General features: G+C 38.3%; 1 protein-coding gene across 1 annotated transcript in view; it reads left to right on the top strand.

The window, feature by feature from the left end:
- The window catches only part of Jmjd1c (jumonji domain containing 1C), a 119,635-nt gene extending 98,315 nt beyond the window's left edge, over positions 1-21,320 (top strand). Inside the window, 12 exon segments of the mRNA XM_040732196.1 lie at positions 421-548; positions 1,062-1,272; positions 1,701-1,915; positions 2,544-2,822; positions 6,041-6,209; positions 6,994-7,084; positions 7,644-7,774; positions 8,358-8,480; positions 12,173-12,312; positions 14,740-14,916; positions 19,912-20,043; positions 20,440-21,320. Coding sequence (XP_040588130.1) covers positions 421-548; positions 1,062-1,272; positions 1,701-1,915; positions 2,544-2,822; positions 6,041-6,209; positions 6,994-7,084; positions 7,644-7,774; positions 8,358-8,480; positions 12,173-12,312; positions 14,740-14,916; positions 19,912-20,043; positions 20,440-20,529 — 1,886 coding nt within the window. The 3' untranslated portion in view covers positions 20,530-21,320.
- Positions 21,321-22,967: the final 1,647 nt, after the last annotated feature.

Genomic DNA, 22,967 nt, shown 5'->3' with positions numbered 1-22,967 from the left:
CAAAAAAATGGCAGATTTTTTTTTTTTAGAAAAGTGTGGCTTAGCCAATTGAATTGTCTTGTTCAAAATTATAGCAACCCTTACATTTAATAAAGACAGGAAAATGTCTTTCTTCTCAGACCCAGTACAATAAACTACAGACACTATGGAAAAGGAAAATTGAATAATGATAAAGTTTGTATTGTAGTGAAGCTTCCTACAAGTTTTGAGCATACCGATAACTTAATAATCAAACAATATGAAGTTAATATAAATTTGGTTGGTGGTAATTCTGTGATATCTGAAGAGCTAGTACTGAGTAATAACTGGTGAGAAATCATAAGCTCTCTACTGTTCACAGGTCCTCAAGCATACTATAAGAAAGGCCTGTGCTTTTAACAACCAGTGGTAATCTTTACTAACTGCTGTTTTGTTTTACAGTGTTGACAGATCTTCTTGATGCCATGCACATTCTTAGGGAAAAATATGGTATTAAATCCCATTGTCACTGTACTAACAAACAGAACTTACAAGTTGGAAATTTTCCTACAGTAAATGGTGTGTCTCAAGTAAGTAGAAAAGTCTCTGTTCGTATACAGCCTTTAGTAAATGACACAGCTTTGGATTTTGGAAACTCAGTTAATGGCCTGGCATGGCAGCCATGTTTGTAATCACAGTATCTACTAAGCTGGGGCAGAATTGCTCTGAACTCAAGGCCAGCCTCAGCTGAGTTTAGGCTAACCTGGAATACACTGTGGAAATATCGCCAAAGGAAAATAAATAAGAATCAGACAGAAATTAGGAGTGACCCTCAACAGTAATAGTAGCAGAGAATAGTCATTTTAGTTATCACTTTCCTTTTTTTTTTGTCTCAATCATTGCTTTTATCAAGATTCATTGGGTAGTTGATTGTCTTTTCTGACTTTTTAAAAATAGAACAAAATAAAATAGAAGACTGCCACTGCAATTTCATGTAACTATACAACCATCTATATTAATTGTATATATGTCTCACAATGACTGGTTTTAACTGGATAATTCAAGAAATAGTGTTTAAAAACTCAACTGTCTTACCCTTACAGGTTTTACAGAATGTTCTTAACCACAGTAATAAAACTTCCATGTGCATACCTGAATCTCAGCAGCAGAACACCCCTCAGAAATCTCAGAGCAATGGTAGTAGCAGCCCTGGAAGTGTAAGCACAGACAGCAGGTTGACCCCTCCAGAGTCCCAGTCACCGCTGCACTGGCTAGCTGATCTTGCTGAGCAAAAAGCCAGAGAGGAAAAACAAGGTAAGCAAGTATTTGTGTTTGTAATAAAGGACTGAAGTATACCAGTTGTACTTATTGTACATTACCTGTAAATTTGCTTTGGTGCTTTATTTAAATTATAGCTTAGGAGCAAGAAAGTATTTATCCTCTTTTATTAAGAGCCAGCCCTCCCTAAGATTGATGATATCAAAATTAGTTCTGTACTCTCATTTATGAATAAAATATTAATTCATAACAGGTAGACACCCAAGTACAGATCTGAGATACTGAGGAAAGCCTTTTTATCCCAAGGTAGTCACTTGGCTTTGAGGGATTTAACTCATCCAGTCTACGATTAGGTGAATGCATTGGTGTCACAGCGGGTTTTTATTCCTTACTATAAAATGTAAGGTACCTATTTCTCTATACTGTACTATTAAATGTGTACTATTTGTTAAATCATATTTCAGAAAACAAAGAATTTGCTCTTGAAAAGGAAATTAAAGAAGAAGGAGAACAAGATGCCTCTGATTCTCCAAATGGCAGCACATCACCTCCAGCCTCTCAGAACAGTGAACAGGGCTCAACTCTGCGCGATTTGCTGACTACCACCGCTGGCAAGCTTCGAGTGGGCTCTACAGATGCTGGCATTGCCTTTGCTCCAGTGTACTCAATGGGAGCCTCGGTAAGTCTGGCAGCTAGTGTGTGTTTGTTAGATTGGTGTTTTTTTTTTGTTTTGTTTTTTGTTTTTTTGTTTTTCGAGACAGGGTTTCTCTGTGGCTTTGGAGGCTGTCCTGGAACTCACTTTGTAGACCAGGCTGGCCTCAAACTCACAGAGATCCGCACATGCCATACAAGTGCCCTCCTCTTAGCTATACCTCTAGCCTCTAGTTTCAAATTGTATACATTTGATGGTTACCTATGGTTCTAATAAACAGCTGGGTCTGGTCTTATTCCACTTCTAACTTCAAAGCTGGAGTTTTCCATCTTTTCTCAGGTAGAAGTTTGTTTGAGTTCAGGAGAGCTCTATCTAAGATTACTGTTTGCAACCTGAAGGTTACGCTTGTGGTGGATGAAAGCAAACTTGTATGGAAATATCAGAAAAGTACTTGCAAAGCAAGTTTTGTTTAATTAAAAGGAAAGATAATTACCAAAGGAAATAAAATGTTATTGTTGCCTTTAAAGTATATGGAAGGTTCTTAACCCCATCCCCTCTGCCTGAGACACACCAGTATGTAAAACATGATGACTGCTCCTGAATCCCCTAGAACCAGTAGGTCTTCATTGTTTTCAGAAACTGTTTTTCTTAATAGAGCGGCAAAAGTGGACGGAGTATGCCTAACATTCTTGATGACATCATTGCTTCAGTTGTTGAAAACAAAATTCCACCAAATAAAACAGCCAAGATAAATGTAAAATCAGAGCCTAATGAAGAACCTAAAGAAAGTCGAAAATCTGCCACGAATGAAAGCAATAAATTATATAGTGATATACCGCATTCTTGGATCTGTGACCAGCATATTTTATGGCTTAAGGATTACAAGAATAGTAATAACTGGAAGCTTTTCAAAGAATGTTGGAAGCAAGGACAGGTAAGTGTGTTACATTGGGTAACACTTTCCAAGGGCCTGAAGAGAATACTTACTTCTGTGGGGAAAAGAAAGACCCCCCAAAATTAACAGATTGCCAAAGTTATTATTTCAGGATATCTGGTTTTTCCAGATGTATTCAACTGTACAAGGAAGTGGATTATTTGACAGATAGCTTTAGTTAGTGAGTAGACATCATTAGAAATAGATTTACAATATTTATTTCTTTATTTCTGATTTAAGTCTTTTACTTATATGTTAATATGAAAAACAGTTATATTGAACTAATGAAAATGTAGGGTTTTTTTGCCTTTTAATGCTTACAAATATTTTAGAGATAGTTAATTTTTTAACCTTTTATAGGCTTGTGATAAAAACCAAAGCAAATAATTTTCCACTGAATGCTACCCTGTCTTAATTCATCAAATCTCGTTTGGTTTTGGATTTTTGAGTCAGGGTCCTTTTATGGAGCTTTGGCTATCCTGCAATAAACTATTTAGACAAGGCTGACCTTGAACTCACAGAGATCCATCTGCTTCTGCCTCCCAAATTCTGGGATAAAAGGCAGGCACCACTATTGCCCAAGGCAAGTGCCACCATGCTCCTAGCCATCATTTTATCAAATCTTGAATACAGTTTTTTATTTCCTTCTGCCCAGGCAAAATTGGTTTTCCTTATTATCAAAGTTCTGACTTAATGCTTTATGTATCATTCAGATATTAAGTATCTAAATTAATAAAAAAATTTGGAGCAAACTTAATTACCTGCCTTAGGGCAATATATTACTTAATTTGTTTCCTCCTCCTTGGAACACATTACTACTACCCTTCTGTTTTTTTACTTTGAAATATCATGTGTATGTTTGTGTGCATGTGAAAGTTAATGGACAACTTTTGGGAGTCAGTTTTCATTGTGGGTTCTAGGCATTGAACTTAGGGCATCAGGCTTGCCTATAAGCACTTTTACCAGCTGAACCAATCTCACCAGCCCTAATTTAATATACAGTTACTGAGCATCTAATTAAAGACCTAAAACTAAGTAGGCTTTGTGAAGATGAGTAAGAACCATTTTACCACAGCGATCCTCAGTCTTTTAATCACTTATACCCTATGGTATAAAATGGTCATTCAGTCCACACAATGCCATTGAATATCATCCAGGTTTTGTATACACCAGAATGTCATGTATCTTTGAGCCTATTTAGATCTGCTACCATTGCTGATCTGAAATTTTGAACACTTCATTTTTTTGGTTTGGTTTGTTTTTGTTTTTCGAGACAAGGTTTCTCTGTGGCTTTGGAGGCTGTCCTGGAATCAGCTCTTGTAGACCAGTCTCGTCTTGAACTCACAGAGATCCACCTACCTCTGCCTCCTGAGTGCTGGGATTAAAGACGTGTGCCACCAATGCCCAGCTTGTTGGTACTTTTTGATAGGAAACATTTTTATGAATGTGTTCAAGATTTTAAGGACTTTTTTTAGAGGTGCTGTGAAAAACAAGAATCTGACTAAGCTGAGGTACTAATTCAAACAAGCTATTGTGAATTACTTAGAAATTGAGTGAAATTTTGCTAGTTAACAAGGTATTCCTTGACATACACCAGTTATTGTAGAACTCTGTAAGTAGGTTGGCTTGTTCTGAACCTAGAAGAGAGTGATAAAGGAAATTTACCGCCTTAAAGAATACACAATGAAAGACTCGTAAATATCAAGGAATTTTAACATACATCGTAAGTGATAACTGCAAAACTGTACAGCAGATACTTTCAGGAGAAAATATCAGAGGTGAGAGGTTTAATTGGAAAGTCTTGAGGCATTTCAGTAAGATGATGACAGTAGCTTTAGAATTTTACTTGGAATTATTTTAATATACCAATTAGCTGTCCTTTTAAAGATTGATAAAAGGTTTAATGAGATTACTTTTATATAAGAACTGTAGTGTATGAATTGCCACCAGTAAATTCCTAATATCTGGGCCTATTTTAGGAGTTGAGCATATTATTAACTTGTTGAAGGAACATTTAATGGAGCATTCAACTAGATTTCATTGAGGGTTTGTCTTGTTTTACATATACAGAGAGATCCAGCTCAGGGTGGGTTGTGTTTTTGTTTTTGTTTTTTGTCTTTTGTAATTAAAAATTCTAACTTGAGGCTTTTGTTTTATGATGAAGTTTTAAATGTCTTAGTTAATATCTATTTACAGACTCTTTAAGTCATAATTTCATAAATTATAATTATTTGGAATAAAAAATAATTTATCAGTTGAACAATTAAATATATAGGTATTTTTATATAGTTTATTAGAATTTTAAGAAGTAGTAAATCTTGGTCTGGAGAGATGGCTCAGCGGTTAAGAGCACTGACTGCTCTTCCAGAGGTCCTGAGTTCAAGTCCCAGCAACCACATGGTGGCTCACAGCCACCTTGAATGAGATCTGGTTCCCTCTGCTGGCATGTAGCCAGAAGATTGTATACATAATAAATAAATAAAATCTTAACAACAAAAAAAAGAAGTAGTAAATCTTCAGTTACTCCTTTTTCAGTTAAACAATGTTGTAAAATTTGGATTCATGAGATCTGAAAGGCAAGAGTCATTTATATTAATCATTAGGCTTAAAGTGTGGTATCATGCCTGTTCTCTGTTGTTATCAGGACTCTTGTAGAGGTAAAAGAGAATGTGTTTTAAATTAAGTGTACACAGCATTTTGATCTTGACTTTTTTATTTCAAATGTTATATATTGCATACTTACAAAGACTATATAGTGTCTATAAAACATTTGCCCCTTAGATAAAGCAGTCTCCAAAAGTATTTCTGCTACCCTTGAATGCAGTTATCAGACTTCTCAGTTGCTATCCATTGAAATTTCTATATAAAAATGTCATTTTGTTGGGTATGCTGTCACATGTGATAGTCCCTGCAGTTAGGAAACTGAAGATGGAGGACAGCTGTGTCACATTGCAAAAATCTGGTGTCACAATAAAATAGAAACCAAATAAATAAGTAAATGGCACCATTCTTGCCATGGTGTTCTTTCATTATTATTTCATTCACATGTGTGTTTCTTTCTAAGTCCAGAACTATTTGTAAGTAGATTCCTTTTTTCACAATGATCACAAATTTGCAGTGGGGCCAAAACATAATTGTGCCATCCACTTGCATGTACACTTACGCTTTGGAGTGTCTAGGTACCTTTTAACTATTATCTATTTGTGTTTATTCATAAGCCTGCAGTGGTTTCCGGTGTGCATAAGAAAATGAACATTAGCTTGTGGAAGGCAGAATCAATTAGTCTGGATTTTGGAGACCACCAAGCTGATCTCCTGAACTGCAAAGACAGCATTGTTTCAAATGCCAACGTTAAGGAGTTCTGGGATGGTTTTGAAGAAATTTCAAGTATGTTGTTTTTTCACTGATGTCTTACGAGTAACCCTAAGATGATAAATTGCTAACACAACTTAAATTCTTCACCTGTGAAACATCCATATTTATATTGTTCTTCAGTTTATTTAAAAAAAGAGGCCTCCAAGTATTCTTTTTTTTTTTTTTTTTTTGGTTTTTACGAGACAGGGTTTCTCAGTATTGTTTTGGAGGCTGTCGGTCCAGCCTGGCCTTGAACTCACAGAGATCTGACTGCCTCTGCCTCCCGAGTGCTGGGATTAAAGGCGTGCGCCACCACCGCCCGGCCCCAGGTAGTTATTCTTAATGTATCTTCTGCACTTTATTAAGCAGAGACAGAGATCTAGAGTTCTAGGTCATCCCCATCTACTTAGTGTATTTGAGGCCCTGTCTATAAAAGACAAAAAATAAATAATTTAGAAACAAAATAATGATTCATAATCCTAACTCTAATCCTAATTTCCTTTAACTTTGACATAATTTAAGCTGTGTTTCCTAATAAGGATGTCTTAAGTACTACAAGTAGTACCATTTATCCTATATTTAAATCTTGAGGCTGGAGAGAGATGGCTCAGCAGCCCTTGCAGAGGAGGGCCTGAGTACTTTAGCTCCAGGAGATCCAAGGCCCTCTTCAAACTTCCTTGGATACACACACGCACATGCACACATGCCCAATCAGCACCCATGAAGCATCTGTGTGCAACAGTCTATCCATTCATATTTCTTTCATGAATAAAATGGCCTAAGTTATATTTTAAGTAACTAATTCCTATTTTTCTAGAACGGCAGAAAAACAAGAGTGGAGAAACAGTAGTTTTAAAGTTGAAAGATTGCCCATCTGGAGAAGACTTTAAGACCATGATGCCAGCAAGGTATGACTTGGGAAGTTGTAATGGGCTTGTTCCTAGCATAAGTAACTACTAATATAAGCATTAAGGTTTTTTTTTTTTTTCTCAATAAAAATAGGTAACTAAAAAGCAAAACTAAGTCTTTGTAGCCTTATCAAGGGGGAAAGACTTCATCCTAAATAAATACTTGTGTTAGGGTTCTGTAGTGTCCTGTTGTAGTCCTCACTCTTGCTGGAGCATTTATGTAATGTGTTGTGTTTAGGAAAGTATAATTGATACATTAGTGTCATGTATACTCTATGCCTGCCTTGTATAGTAACCCAGTTTAGACTCTGAAGGTTTTGAATCTACCAGTGCTGATGTGTAGTTTAAGGGAAGGATATTCCAGTCTTAACAAATGAAGAATTTTGTACTGAGGCAGGTAGATCTCTGAGTTCTATACCAACCTTGTCTACAGAGTGAGTTCCAGGTCAGCAAGAGCTACACAGAAAAACTCTGTTACCCTGTTCTACCTCCCCCAAAAATGAATTTTGAACCTCAACACAAATCTGTATTTAAAAGAAAGCTGTGTTTTTATCTTTAGATATGAAGACTTTTTAAGAAGTCTGCCATTGCCAGAATATTGCAACCCAGAAGGGAAGTTCAATTTGGCCTCCCATTTGCCAGGGTTCTTTGTACGCCCTGATCTAGGACCCAGGTTGTGCAGTGCCTATGGTAAGTATATGTTTCCATTTCTCTTTAAATTGGGATTTTTATGGCAGTTTAACAGATTTCAACCTAAAAGCAAATTGTCTGGTGCTTTTTACCCATTAGTAAAACTGTTCTTTTAGTAATGCTCTTGAAACCAATTTTAATGTCCAGTAGTAATATAGGGGATTAACAGCCAGTATATTCAAGTAAATACTTAATTCCATATAACATTTTCATTCAATTGTTTTGTATGTGGCATTTTTTTCTTTCTTTTTTTTTTTTTTTTTTTTTTGGTTTTTCGAGACAGGGTTTCTCTGTGGCTTTGGAGGCTGTCCTGGAACTCCCTTGGTAGTCCAGGCTGGTCTCGAACTTACAGAGATCCGCCTGCCTCTGCCTCCCGAGTGCTGGGATTAAAGGCGTGCGCCACCAACACCCGGCTTGGATGTGGCATTTCTATTGATAGTTTTTAGCAACTAGATTTTAGGGGCAAGTATTTATAACAAGGCAACTAAAACAAAAGTTATTATACATTGTTTTATGGAGATAATAGCTGTACATTATAGATGTGTATAGTACTCTGGAATAAAAGGCCTCATCTCTCACACAGGTGTTGCTGCTGCTAAGGATCATGACATAGGAACCACAAATCTTCACGTAGAAGCTTCTGATGTTGTGAATGTTCTGGTCTATGTTGGCATAGCAAAAGGAAATGGTGTCCTTTCAAAAGCAGGTAAAGAAACTTAAAGAGCAGCCACCGTCACTACTGGGCTACAGAGCTAACACAGTAGATTGGTGGTGGGAGATGTGTTCTAACCTTTGTTACCTGAAAATTACTTATCTTGTTTACCATGTAGAAGAAATAGTAATCTTAAAAGTAAATGTTTTTATTTGAGCCTTTTTTTTTTTTGCTAAGTATTGTATTTATGAATGCATTTTGTTAAAATCACTTAGAATCATGTGCTGAGTAGCCACCGGGTTTTGAGAGTGTCAGTGTGAGATACCACTTGTGATTCTGACATACCCCCCCCCCACTTTGGATTCCAAAGGAAAAACATTTTTTCTGTGACCATTTTTCTGTGTTCTTAGATTTTACTTTTCATTCTCTAGTTTCTCTAAATCTGTGCTGTCACCTATTCCTTCCCTCTTAAATGTAAAGTCTTAGCTCTTAAAGTTTTCTTCTGCACAACTTTTCTTTAAGTAGGTCTATTGCTCAGTATTGGAGCATTTGCCTATCTGATTGATGCTGCTATGGTTAAATAAGAATAAGAGCAGACTCAACTATTTTTTTTCTTCTGAGAAGTAAGCCACCTCCAAAACTTCAGGCATTCTGTTATTCCTGCCCTCAGAACACTTCCTTTGCCCTATTTGACACCCTCTGTCTCTTGCTTTCACTGAGACATACTTGTATAATTCTTTCTGACCATTGTGATGGGTGACGATGTTACTTTCTCTTCACAGTTTGGACTCGGCTGTTTGAAACACTCACCTAATCTGACACCTGGTTATAGGTGCACCTTTTCTAGTTTGGTTTAATTCTGTCTATAGCTCATAATACATCTACGGTTGAGTGACTAAGCTGTCGGAGATAGGGGGCGCCATTCTCATACACACTGTATTTTTGTGTATATTTGGCAGTTAGAACATATGATCTCAGCTTTCTCAGCAATGTAAGGCTTTGATTATATAGGTCTTTAATGGTCATTTCTGACTATAATGAAGTACCCCCAACCCAGTTCTGTATAGAACTGGAGAGTCATTGGCACATTTAAGTTGTAGTCCTAGCTCTAGTACACAAGTATAAGTAACTTGAGTTCAGATTACATAAGCTTTCTAAATCTGTGACATTGCTCATAGTTGCCTCTTTTTTATGACCCTCTACTCTCATTTACTTACTTGTTTATTTGTATATGAGTGTTTTACTTGCCTTTATGTAAGTGTACCATAACGTGCACGCAAGTACCACTTAGGCCAGAATAGTGCATTGGATCCACTGAAACTGGAGGTAAAGTGGCCATGTGGGTGCTGGGAATCGAACCAAACCTAGGTCCTCTGCTAGAGCAACAAGTACTCTTAGCTGTGGGCTGTGGAACCATCTCTTTGACTCCTCTACTGTATTGAAATGTTCCCTTTAGCACTGTTTTCCCTTTGAGGAACTTAACATCTGCTATTAGTAGTACTATTATTCATCATGGCCTAAGGCACTTGAACCCTCTTGCCCATCCTTACTCCCTATCTCCCTATCCCTAGCATCTTTGCTCCTTTGAGAAACCTTTATTTTTAATCGTTTTTATTGGTGTTCACAAAGGAATATTTTAGGTTATATTCATAAACATCTCAAGAAATAGTAGCCTCCTTGAACATACTGAGTTCATTTTCCCTCCTGCAATATTTTTCCTGTCTCTTTTCTGTAAGTGTAGTTTAGATTATTATCTTATCCTATGAGAGTTCCTCATTTACCAAAGGAAAATGAACCTAGTCAGTCATTCTCATCTTATTGGTGATTCCTCTCGTTCAGTAAAATTTGAGACAGCAGCCGACCTCCCCATGTCTACCCACCTCTCCATATCTACTCACCTCCTCAGACAGACGCATAACAATAATACAATTTGAAACTAAAATATAGTAAAATTTACGTTGGAAAGTTAGGAATACCAATCCATTAATTGAAACGTGTAATTTCTTTAATGTGTATGGCTTTTGTTGTTGTTTGTTTGAGGTAATGTCTTGCTTACATGGTTCTCTCTAGCTTTTTACTTGCTATGTAGTCCTTCTGCCTTCACCTCACAACTGCTGGGATTACAGGAAGGCACCATCACACATGGTCCAACCTATAGTTTTATTGAGAACACTTTTAAAATACAGTTTTGAAGTAAACTAAAGAAGGATAGAATTTTATAGTAAGCTTGTAGTATAAAACTTTGTCACACCCGAACATCAAAAATTCAACTAATCTCTTGGTGCCTTTATATTCATATGACAGCATTAAATTAATTGTCTTCAATTTGTATAGGTTCATTAATACCTTCATCAAGTCCTTAATTTTTTTAAAATTTAAATTAGAAACAAGGTTGCTTCACATGTCAATCCCAGCCCCCTCTCCCTCTCCTTCCCTTTCTCCCACACCCTCCCGAAGTCCTAAATTTTAACACCCCCCAGAATGAACCTATTGTTACTCTATTAAACATGTGATAAATATTTGAATTAAGAAACCTTTGCAGTGAGATTTAAATATTGTATTTTGCTGTCATAGATGTTAGGAAACATCTGTTACATCGTTTTATTAAGACCTTCCAGAACTCCATGAACTCCTGACTTTTTACCCCCTCTCCCCCAAGAAAAGAAGATGAACCTATTAATCCACTAATAAATGTTTGAATGAATTAAGACAGCTTTGCAGCCAGATTTGAATATTATTAGAAAGGTTTTGCCATCACAGATGTTAGGAAACATCTGATAGATCCTTTGGAGTAGACAATATTTAAAACACAGAAAACAGACTAGAGAGATTGCTCAATGGTTAAGAGTACTGACTGCTCTTCAGAAGACCCAATTCAGTTCCCAGCACCCACATGGCAGCTCACAGCTGTCTATAATTCTAGTTCCAGCAGATCTGATGTCCTCTTTTGAACTTTTGGGGCAATAGGCACACATGTGGTACACATGTATACAGACATGCCATGTTCTTCCAAATTTCCTTATGTATATATGGTGATTTCCGATGTGCCAAAAACTTGATTGCCTGATGTCTCCTTAGAACCATAGCTTTATGAAGAGATGACAAATTAACGATCATAAGAGCAGAGTTCCTATTGGAATTAGTCAAGTGCTTCTCATAAGTAACCAGTAGTAAGCAAATGCACTCATATAATAACTAAGCCTTTTTACTTACTTCACTGAACCTTTTAGCTTAAACATAAAATCAAGGCAACAGTTCCTGTTGACTTTAGTAGTTAGAGAAGCCAAATAATGTCAAAGATTAACTTATTGTAGGCTAAGATATGCCTTGCGTTTATGACATTCAGACCACCCCAGAGACAGGGAGGATGTTGTTTAGTTTGAAACTAAATTTCTAGCTCTAAAGTAGATAATTCTCTGTCTCCGAAGCAAACACATGGGAAACCACTGTTTTTCTTCCTGTGGACACAGGAGTCGGAAACTCTGGGCTCTTCTCCCCCAATAGTGTTGGATATATAACCCTGCAGTGGAATCACATATCTTTTGTCTAGAAGCTGGGACAAGAGGATCATGAGTTGCAATCTAGACTTTGTTGCACAGCAAGTACCAGACTAGTTTGGGTTGCATATATGAGACCAAAAAAAAAAAGGCAACATGAAAGGTTTACTGCTCTGGTAGTCAGCCTTAGAAGGTCCAGCTCTCTGGTGGTTTGAACTGACCAATTGAAAATAATTGCCTGTGTTTCAGGAGTTCTTAAGAAATTTGAAGAAGAAGAATTGGATGATATTTTAAGAAAAAGATTAAAGGATTCGAGTGAAATGCCTGGTGCTCTATGGCATATTTATGCAGGAAAAGATCTTGACAAGATAAGGGAATTTCTTCAAAAGGTATAATTGATGTTTCAGAGAATCCTACCTCTACCTTGAACATGAACTAATTATTTTTCTACCTTTTAGGAGGGGCATTCTTCAGTGTAATCCTTTCTAGTGTTTTATTGAATTTCAAAAGCTTCTTTATATTGAGCTAGAGAGTTGGCTCAGCAGTTAAGATCATTTAATGTTCTTGCAGAGGACCCAGGTTTATTCCCAGAATCCATATGGAAGCTCATAACCATCCAAAGACCTCTTCTGGTCTTTGAGTGCAACACACGCACGCACGCGCACACACACACACACACACACACACACACACACACACACACACACACATGCACTCACGCTCTCTTGGGCTCTAAAGTCGAGCATTACCCTACCAAAGAGACACACACAGTCATCATAATACTAGTAAAAGAGATGTTAGGAATTGCCTGGTAGTTTGGGGCTTTTTTAATATTTGAAAATTTCATGCATGTATGTAATGTTTCTTGGTCATATCTACCTCCTTCTAGCTCTTCCCTTTCCACCACACATCTTCCTCTTCTTCCTCCTTCCTGTCTTTTGTTGTGTGTTTGGGGGCAGGCTTTCAAGACAGGGTTTCTCTGTAGCCCTGGTGATCTTGGAACTCACTCTTGTAGACCAGGCTGGCTTTGAACTCTGCCTGCCTTCTAATACTGGGATTAACGGTGTATGCCACCACCACCTGGCTCTTTGACAAGCCACCAACTCTAGTTCATGCTGCCTATCTGGTATGGGTATAGAGTTATCTAATAGGCCATGGCATCCTATGAGTGACTACTGCTAGAGACAAGTGACTTTAATCCCAGCACTTGGGAAGCAGAGGCAGGTGGATCTCTGTGAGTTCGAGACCAGCCTGGTCTACAGAGCGAGTTCCAGGATAGACCCAAAACAATACATAGAAACTCTTTGTCTCGGAAAAAAAAAAAAAAAGGACAAGTGACTCTGTCTGAGAGGCCATCTTGCTAGGGGTGGAGTCTGTGAGGTTCTCATCCCCACCCCAGATCTTGGAAATTGTAAATGGTGTAATCTTGTGCAGGCAATCACAGCTGCTGTGTTTACTGCATGTTCCTTTCAGAAAATGACATTCAGGGTTTCACAGCGCTTCTCCCCATCCTCCAGCTTTTGCTTCATCAGTGTTCCCCAGAAGGCTTTGGAGGTTGGTGTGGATGTCCCGTCTGTGGGCGGTTTGCTTTGAGTAGTTCAGAGTCTCTACATCAACCTTCACCTACTATAAAACGAAGCTTCCCTAACCATGTGGAGAGCATCAGAACAGTGGGTCAGCAGGAGCGTTCAGAACCATCTTGGTAGATCTTAAAACATGGGACTAGCTAAAGAAAGGGTCTTCGTTTTCTGAGTTTGATGCCCTGTCTCCTGATCTCAACAGCGATTCTACTTCACCAGATTTGATTGGTCTGTAGTATTTGTTTGAATATACTAAATTTTTGTTTCATAAAACCTTTAATTCTTGGGTCAATTTCTATTGACCAGAAAGTAGTTTATTCCCTAGACTAAAACTAGTAATAAAATAAAACTCAATTGTTTGAAGGATTTAAGGAGTCACTATTGTTGTGTAATTTGTTCATCCTTTTGAAAAGATTTAAATAATATTCCTGTGATCTATGTGATGAGTCCTTGCAAATTACCACCTTTGGAATGCCTAAAAGTGTTTTAACCTAAAATATAGTAAGATTTTTATTAACTATTAATAGTTACTTAAAATAGATTCCTGAAGGGTTAGGTCGTGACATCTAAAACAGTTATCTTTGTATGTATCCTTAAGGGCTTATGAAATCCATGTGCATGGTTGGTTTGGCTTAAAAGAGAAAAACAAGCAAGTAGTTTAGGAAACAAATGTAAGGAAGAAAGCCAAATAGACAAGAGCCTCACAGGAGAAAGAAGTAGTGAGAAGGGACTGTGCATACTACTAACAGTGATGGTGTTTAATACTGGACTTTTTATAAATAACTGCAGATTCTTACTTTAGCTCTGAGTGGCCTGAAACTCACTATATGGAACAGATACGTCTCTAACCCAGAGAGACACAGCCATTTCTGCCTCTTAGTGCTGGGCTAAGCCTTGTTTTCTTAGAATTAAGGACAGTTGTTGATGATTTTTGTTTGAGATTTATTCTTATGTATGTAGGTATTTTGCCTGCATTTATGTCTGTGTATCATGTGGGTGCAGTGCCCGAGGACACAAAAGAAAGCATTGGCTCCTCTGAAAGGGGAGTTACAGATGGTTGTTAACCTCCATGTGGATATTGGGAATCAAACCCACATCCTCTGCAAAAGTAGCCTGAGCCATCTCTCCAGTCCCTAATTGTTGCTTTATAAGAGCATTCAAGCAAAAGACCAATGTAAGTCAGACTTTTCAATTCGATTAAGTTGGTATGCATACTTTTATTTTAACCTATATCAGATTTCAAAAGAACAAGGCCTTGAAGTTCTGCCAGAGCATGATCCAATACGGGACCAAAGCTGGTATGTGAATAGAAAGCTCCGCCAGAGACTGCTTGAGGAATATGGAGTAAGAGCCTGCACTTTGATTCAGTTCCTTGGGGATGCCATAGTTTTGCCAGCAGGGACCCTTCATCAGGTACATATTTATGTAATTCTAACACCTCTTTACTGGAAAGAACTAACTTTGGAAAAGAAATTATTCTGTGTATAGGTAAAAATAAAAGGTGTTAAGTGGGAAGATAACCAGCACCATTGTATTTCTATTACAATGGTACTAATACTATTTGAAATCTAGAGTAATTAAATATTTCTCCACGGCAACTTCCTAGAAAGTGTACTAGATGATTGTGTTTCTTATGGTCTCATGTTCATTTCAGAGATGTTCATCACAGTCACTTGTGAATTGGGATTCAGAACCTTTTATACCATTTATTTGTGCTAGCCTCATCAGAACATAGCTAACTTGTATTCAAATGTAAATGACTTTAGAAAACTCTATGTTAAGATAGTATAAGACTTGTGTTTGATAACAGAGAATAGGACTTATGGGTCCTTGTTTACATGTCTAGCTTGCTAAGTATCAGGGTGGTTCTTGCTGTTTTCAGTCATTTGCGACTTGCTGTCAGCCTTCCAAGTTCTAGGGAGTTTAAAATGGAGTCTTGCCTTACAGACCAGGCTCTTCCTGAACTGGTAGTGGTATTGCTGCCTCTGGCTCCCTAGTGCTGGGATTATAGGTGTGTGTCACCACACCTCATTTCAGTGTTAAGTTTTCATTCATAGTTACGGTACAACTTTTAAATTGTGTGTGTGTGTGTGTGTGTGTGTGTGTGTGTGTGTGTGTGTGTGTGTGTGTGTGTGTGTGTTGGTATAAGCCAGTGAGTACAGGTGCTTGTGGAGGCACAAGCTAGAGTGAGCTATGGCTGGGGTGCTAGGAACTAAAATTAGGCCCTGGAAGAGCAACACAGCAGGTGCTCCTACTTGCCTAGCCTTCTTTCTATCTGTCCCCCTCCCCTCTCCTTATTTGGGGACCTGGTTTCATGTCTAGGCTACTCTGGAACTCACTATGTAGCCTCTGAGTATGACCTAGAACTTGTGCTCCCCTTGCCTCTGTCTTCTGCTTCTATGAGGATGCCATTTCATTGCACTCATACCAGCTGTGATGTTCACACCTGTAAAGCTGGAAGTGAGAGAAGGGTTGTGTCAAGTTCTGTTCCTGCATGGGCTTCAATCAGACCCTCTTCGGATAGATAAACGAATAGTAGTAATGAAATCAAACAGTGTGTATTGCTCTATTTTAAATTGTGGATATTTGAGTACAGGCGCCCACAAGGCCAGAGGCTGGAGTTACATGTTACTGGCTTACAGTAAGATACTCACCTGACATGGGTGCTGGGAACTGAACTTGTATCTTTAAGAATAGTAAGTAGTTTTAACTACCCACAATATATACTCCTTAAGTCTGGCATTTCTTTTTTGTTTGTTTGTGACAGGGTTTCTCTTTGTAGCCTTGCCTGTCCTGGAAGTAGCTTTGTAGACCAGGCTGGCCTCAAATTGACAGAGATCTGCCTGCCTTTGCCTCCCAAGTGCTGGGATTGAACCACCACCACCCAGCTCAAGTCATTTCTTTATAATGTGTTTCAGGTTCATCCACAGTGTATAGAGCAAGTGGTCTTTTTTTGTTGCTAGTAAGCTGTGGCAAGATAGGAAATATTTTTCAGTCTTCTTATCTTTCCAACTAGAATACATTTGGGTTATTTCTACTTTGAGCAATAATAAATATTTACATATAGGTAAATAATGGCTGGTGTCTTTTACCTAGTCAGATAAATGGATGATTAACTTTAGTTAACTCCCACTGTTCTCTAAGGAGTTTGTGCCTTTCCTCACAATGGTGTTAATGTACAGCTTATTTTCTCTGCTTCCTCTCTAGCCCTGGGTGGGGACTTTGAAGTTGTTGTTGTTTTATAAGGAGTGTGTCTGAGGTATAAAGGAAACGACAGAGTTGAGATGGCATTTTGTTGTTTAGACAGGGCTGGCTTCAGATGTGCAATGATCTCCTGACCAGTTCCCAGCATGCCCTCGTTTTTCTGACTCTTTGGAAATCAGGTTGGGGAGGAAAATGAACTTTCAGAGTTCCAATAACCAATCCTGATGTTACTGTCTAGGGACTACACTGTGAGGTGTCCAGACTGTTTTGAACCATGTACCACTGCATCTCAGGGCCAGCACTGCTAGGAAAGAAGCAGCATGCTGTTCTGGCCTCTCAGCATGAGTAGGACAGATACTAGAAGACAGTGACATTGAAACAGTACAGGGCAGTGCAAATGTTTATCTTAGCAACTGAAAGTGTGATGGCCACAGTTCCCTTCAGATTCTACAGCCCACTCTAAAATTGTAACTCTTGAGTCTTGTATTTGTAAACCTTACAAAATATGTGAAATTATATCCATCCCTAGACAGAGCTGCTAAACCTCTCTCTCCACTGTAGTGTTCTGAATAGCCTTTAAAACTGAGATAAGAGCTGGGGCTAGAATAGAGTAGCAGAGCAATGGCCTAGACTGTGAGGCTCAACCCTCCCCACCTCTCCACCCCCAGTACCACAATATAGGAAACAGAAAGGAAAAGAGAATCAACATAAACTCTTTATTAATAGGTTTGCCCTAAGATTCTTAGCTTACTTGACTGTTTTAGCATTTAAAGTAAGTGACATCATGATGTCTTTAAGAGTTACTAATTGTTGGCTGGGTTGAGTGATTGGGGTGCACACCTTTAATCCCAGCACTTGTGAGGCAGAGGTAGGTGGTTCTCAGTGAGTTTGAGTCCAGTGTGGTCTACAGAGTGAATTCCAAGACAGCCAGAGCTCCACAGAGAAACTATCTGGGGAGATGGGGAGAATTGCAAATTGTCTGTATTTGAATGACCAGAAGAAATGTGTGGCAAAACCTCCTCACTTTAAAGTTTTCACAAACAACCAAATAATGATTAGCTCTGTTTTCTAACCTCCCGCCTTATGATTAGTGACTCAAACCACAAAAGACATAGATGGAATGGGAAGCTCTTGTGTTCTGCTTAAAACTGGATCCTTTCTTGTGTAGCTCTAAAGCTTTCATCCAAGTGTATCTATCAGCTAGGGGTTGCTCAGAAACACATGCATCCTGCAAGCAGTAATAAAAGTTGGCAGCCATAAATTGGCAAAGCTGATGTAGCCTTTCCAAGGTGTGGGAGGTATCACAACTCAGAAGACCCAGGAAGCCATTTCAAGAAGAAAATGTCTTTAAGGAAATTTTTGTCAGCACACAGCTAACCACTGAAAAAATGGGACAGAGACTTCCTGACCATGCCCAGCAGAAATGCAGCCTTCTCAGAAACTCTGCCATGTGACTACAGAATGACTGCAGTCCTCAGTAACCCATGACACCAAACCTTAAGAAAAGGGAGAATGATTCCTAAGACTCACGTGGTAATGTTCAGATGCCCAGTTTTCAGCCTAGAGTGGTAAACATGTGCACAGAAATAAAAGGATGAGAATGTATCGACAGAAATGTTCCCAAGGAAGCCCAGAACTTGGACTTACAATGCAAAGAAAGAACTCAAGGAAACACCATGGATAAAATATCTAAAGGAAACACACAAGGATGATGGATGAAGAGAATAAAAAGATCAAGATGTGGAACAAAGGATCTAAGTCAGAATTTCAGAGGTACAAGTGACTTTTAGGTGATGCTAGAGCTAAACATATCAAAAGGTAACATGCTAAGAATCCTGAAGGACTCCCGCATGCCCAGATAAGACATGGCATTGGAGACTATGTATAGCTGGTATAAGAGAGTTAATGTAGCAGTGTAAAGCATCTGTTAGACAAGACATCACAGGAGTTGGGCTCCTGTTGACTTGCCATTTATTGGCTGATTTGTCTTGGGACAGGAGCTGAGCATCTCATCCATAGTCCACTGTTCTGAATAGAGCATCTGTTCTACAGACAATAGGAAGACCCAGTGAGACTGTACAGACACGCTGCACATGTGAGGCTCCCACTGTTACTCCAGAGGAACCAGAAGCCTAATGAGCACAGAAACAGAGCGCTTACTTTATGGTGCTACCAACTTGTCAATAGAGGCACAGTGCTTGAGTTAACCCTGCAGACTTCAGCAGCTGTTCAGGTGGTCATATGTCCAGAGGAGGAATTCTAGCCCCTCTGGAATCCCATCACCCTATCATCAATTAGATTCTTTCCCACAGTCTCCATTCCCCACTTACTATCAGCTTCATCTCACTTTTCCCAATTAAATTTGTTTTGCAAACTTAAAACTTAGAGTCAATATAAGTGCTTAGTTTTTCAGTTACTCCTTCTTTCCCAGGAATTTTTATGGCATTTTAAAAATCTCATTTGAAGACAAATAAAAACTTAAAAAAAATTCTCAGGTTAGATCCACTTGGGCCTTCTCTTGTTACACAGAACATTTAGAGAAAGTAGTTGTTAGGAACAAGGTCATGCAGAAGTTGTGACTGTTAAACAAATGGCATAATGCTGACTGAAGAAAACTGTTTAGTCAACCAGAGAAACTTTTCAAAAACTTAGACTAAAGTCGCATGAGATTAGAGAGGTTCTCTTTAATTGGCTAATTTGAAACAAAGGCACAAATAACCCCTCAAAAAAATCTAGATCTTTCAGACCCCAGTGCATAGCAAATGAACTAAGTTGCATTTCCTTTTTTTAAATTCTTTATTCTAAGAATTAATGTTAACATGACTAACAAAGGAATAGCAACCACACAGATCGAGTGCTTCCTATAGCCTCTCTTCTAACAAGGTTTTAATATAATACATTTTGAAAGACCATCTAGGCAATATTGATATGTTAGGATCATATTAGCCTCTCCAAAGGATTCCTGGAAAAGTCATTTGTTTTTATCATTTAAAAATATTTCATTTACAAAGTCACTTCACATGAAGCTGTTTGGTGACATAACTTCCTCATTAAAGTGTGGTGTTAAGCTCTGAAATCCATTTGATGTTTTGGGAAAATTCTCTAGCAGAATTGTCCTTTGTATTTATTCATTTTAGACAGCTTGACTTTTCTTTCACTCTGACCTTCTAAGATTTGCATTTCACGTTTTTTCTTTTGAAATAGGTACAAAATTTTCACAGCTGTATTCAGGTAACGGAAGACTTTGTCTCCCCCGAACATCTTGTACAGTCATTTCATTTAACGCAGGAACTGAGGCTTTTGAAAGAAGAAATCAATTATGATGATAAGCTACAGGTAAGTAATGTTCCAAGAAGACCCAGAATATAGAAATCAGTATGTATACACGCCTGCTTAGCACACTAAGATAATCACAGCAACACCAGCATGGGCTTAACTGAACTCATTGACTAGTGCTAAAATCTAGCACTTGGAGCCTTTGTTTCTTGTCTTAAATTTTGATAGTACTTCGTTCCCTTAAAGTTAATCACTTTGCTTTTTCAGTAAGCATGTAGTGCACGCCCTGTAGTCCTAGCACTTGGGAGGCTGCAAGCAGATTGTTGAGTTTGAAGCTCACTTGGGCTGCAGTGAAATCCTGTCTTGGAGTATATATGTACTTCTGTTTTTAATCCAATAGCTTTTCTTTGTGAATTTCTTCCCAGCTCAATTGATTGCAAATACCATCTCTTTCAGGTTAAGAATATCTTGTATCATGCAGTCAAGGAAATGGTGAGAGCTTTGAAGATGCATGAAGATGAAGTAGAAGCTATGGAAGACAGTTAGTGTGGTTGGAACTGGGATACCCCTGGAGTGATCATTGGTCTGACTTGAGCTCCATTAAACCATCAGTGCCAAGAAATTCTCTTTGTAGTAATTACTTGCTACTGACAACCATACCAGTATAGCATTATGTCACGGCCCCTGTGATTCAATGCTAGCTATAAAACAAGCTAAATTTAAAAGCAGCACTATATATATAGCTGCTCCTGTACCATAGTGTATATGATGTTTGTGAAGATGCCAGATTTAAAATGATGTATTTATTTTTGGTAAAAAAAAAATCTATGCTATATTGTTGATCAAGTGTAAATGTGCTCTTGTACAGTTTAATAAAATAACTGATATTTTTCACTACATTGAGACAGTTACTGTGAGAATAGGACATAAACACCAGCTGTTGCCTGCGTTTGGAAAATTGCTGGATTGCACAGCAGTCATGTCATAATCAGAAAATTACTGCCAAATAATTGTAAAATGTGTAAAATAGAAAGTATATAAAGTAGATACTAAACTCAGACACTTCAATATTTTGTTGAAGCTATTGACTGTACAATTAAACATTTTCAAAAGGTGTAATTTATTTAAAATTGTCTCATTTTGGTAAAATTTATGTGAAGTTTTAAAGCTAAATATTAAACTTAATATGCTATGTAAATATATACATATATACATTTAAGGATGTATTTTTTTAAAACATTGGCTTGCTTTTGTTAAAGTGCAAGTGTTACATATGGCTTTGTACATTACAGTTGAAAGGGGTTTTACATTTTCCATTAAAAAGACTTTATCAAGAAGCCTGATGTTTGGTTCTCTGTGGTGTGACACTGCTGGGATAAAGCAGAGCTTGCAGCCACAGGGGTGACTAAGAAATCTGCAACTCATTGTGTGGCTCTGTCAAGTTTGTTTTATTTCTGTAGTTGATCACTGTCCCAGCTGGTTGCTTGGGGCTCTCTTTGCAGCTGAAATGTGTAGTTCTCCATTAACATCTATGGGTATTGAGAAGAAAAAAAGGAGTAGCCCAAGTTGGCTGCCTTGCAGTTTGCTTAGATTTAACTTAACATGGTTTGTGTTCATCATCATTTAGCTTCATGTGGGCTGTTCTGACACATATTTTACTCGGACAGGGTTCAGCAACTCATTTCACATTAGTACCTATTCCTGCACAACAACCATTGAGGTGGATGCTAACTACTTGCCAGGAAGATGTACTGAAGACTATATTACATGTGAGCTTTGTACTTGATATCATTTTCCCAAATGTCCTCAACTCCATATAGTTGTCTGTGTGTGTGTGTAATAGTCCTTCCCATTTATTTTTGAGATGTGCTCTCTGAGACCAGGGTCTGACATTTTGGGAAAGCCTGGCAGACCAGGAAGCATCCATCTCGTTTCCAAAGCACTGAGATTATAGGCCTGTCCTACCACTTAGCTTTTTATGAGTGAGATTTATATAGAGATTGCCCTCAGGTCTTCATGCTTGCCTAGCAACTTGACCAACAGAACTATTTCCCAGCACCTTGAGCAATAATTACATTTCACCCCTGTCCTTCTGGTTGGCTCTGTTGTTCCTCATATATGAAAATGTCTTACTATGTCCATTTCCTGTGTAAAGTGATTATAGGGACTATCTAGATTACAAGTTGGAGACCCAGCTCAGTATTTAAAAAAAACCCTGATCTACAATCATGGAAACTAGGGTTCACATCATCCCAGTACCATGCAAGTAGTGGGGTGACCCTACAAATACATGCCTCCTGGGGATAAAGACAGGATCACTTGAGGCTACTGGTCTCCAGAGACTGGGGAGGTGACTCAAAGGCTAAGAGCACATACTGCTTTTGCAGAGAATTCCAGTTTGGTTCCCAGACTCATGACCACCTATAACTCTAGCTCCAGGGAATTTTACACTCTTCTGGGCTCCACGTATACCTGCACTTACATAAACACACATACGTAAGAAATCTTAAATATGTTCAGGTAGCAACCCTGCCTCAAAGGAATATCAGCAGTAAAGGAGGACATCTAGTGAACTTTTTTTTGGCTTCGGCAAACATGCTCATGTATGCATGCATGTGTGCACATAGTATCTTTAAAAGAGAAAATTAAAGGTATGGGGGGCTTTTATACATGAACCTGCATACATATGGTAGTCAATACCCTTAGACCTCCATATGGATACTTTTTCTTGACTAATGAATGTACATGTCCATTTCTTTGCTGCCATTCATTCTGAGGTTACAACACAACAACCTTTTGTTATAAAATACAGGCTTCAGTGTATCTAGTTAAGATCTGGGGGAAAACACTTTTTTTTTTTTTTTTTTTTTGGTTTTACGAGACAGGGTTTCTCTGTATTGTTTTGGAGGCTGTCGGTCCAGCCTGGCCTCGAACTCACAGAGATCCGCCTGCCTCTGCCTCCCGAGTGCTGGGATTAAAGGCGT

The sequence above is a fragment of the Mesocricetus auratus genome, unplaced genomic scaffold (genome assembly GCF_017639785.1).
Source record: "Mesocricetus auratus isolate SY011 unplaced genomic scaffold, BCM_Maur_2.0 Super-Scaffold_100027, whole genome shotgun sequence".
In the NCBI taxonomy this organism is placed as follows: domain Eukaryota; kingdom Metazoa; phylum Chordata; class Mammalia; order Rodentia; family Cricetidae; genus Mesocricetus; species Mesocricetus auratus.
Note: the sequence above shows the minus strand (reverse complement) of the source record. Positions and strands in the feature narration are given on the sequence as shown.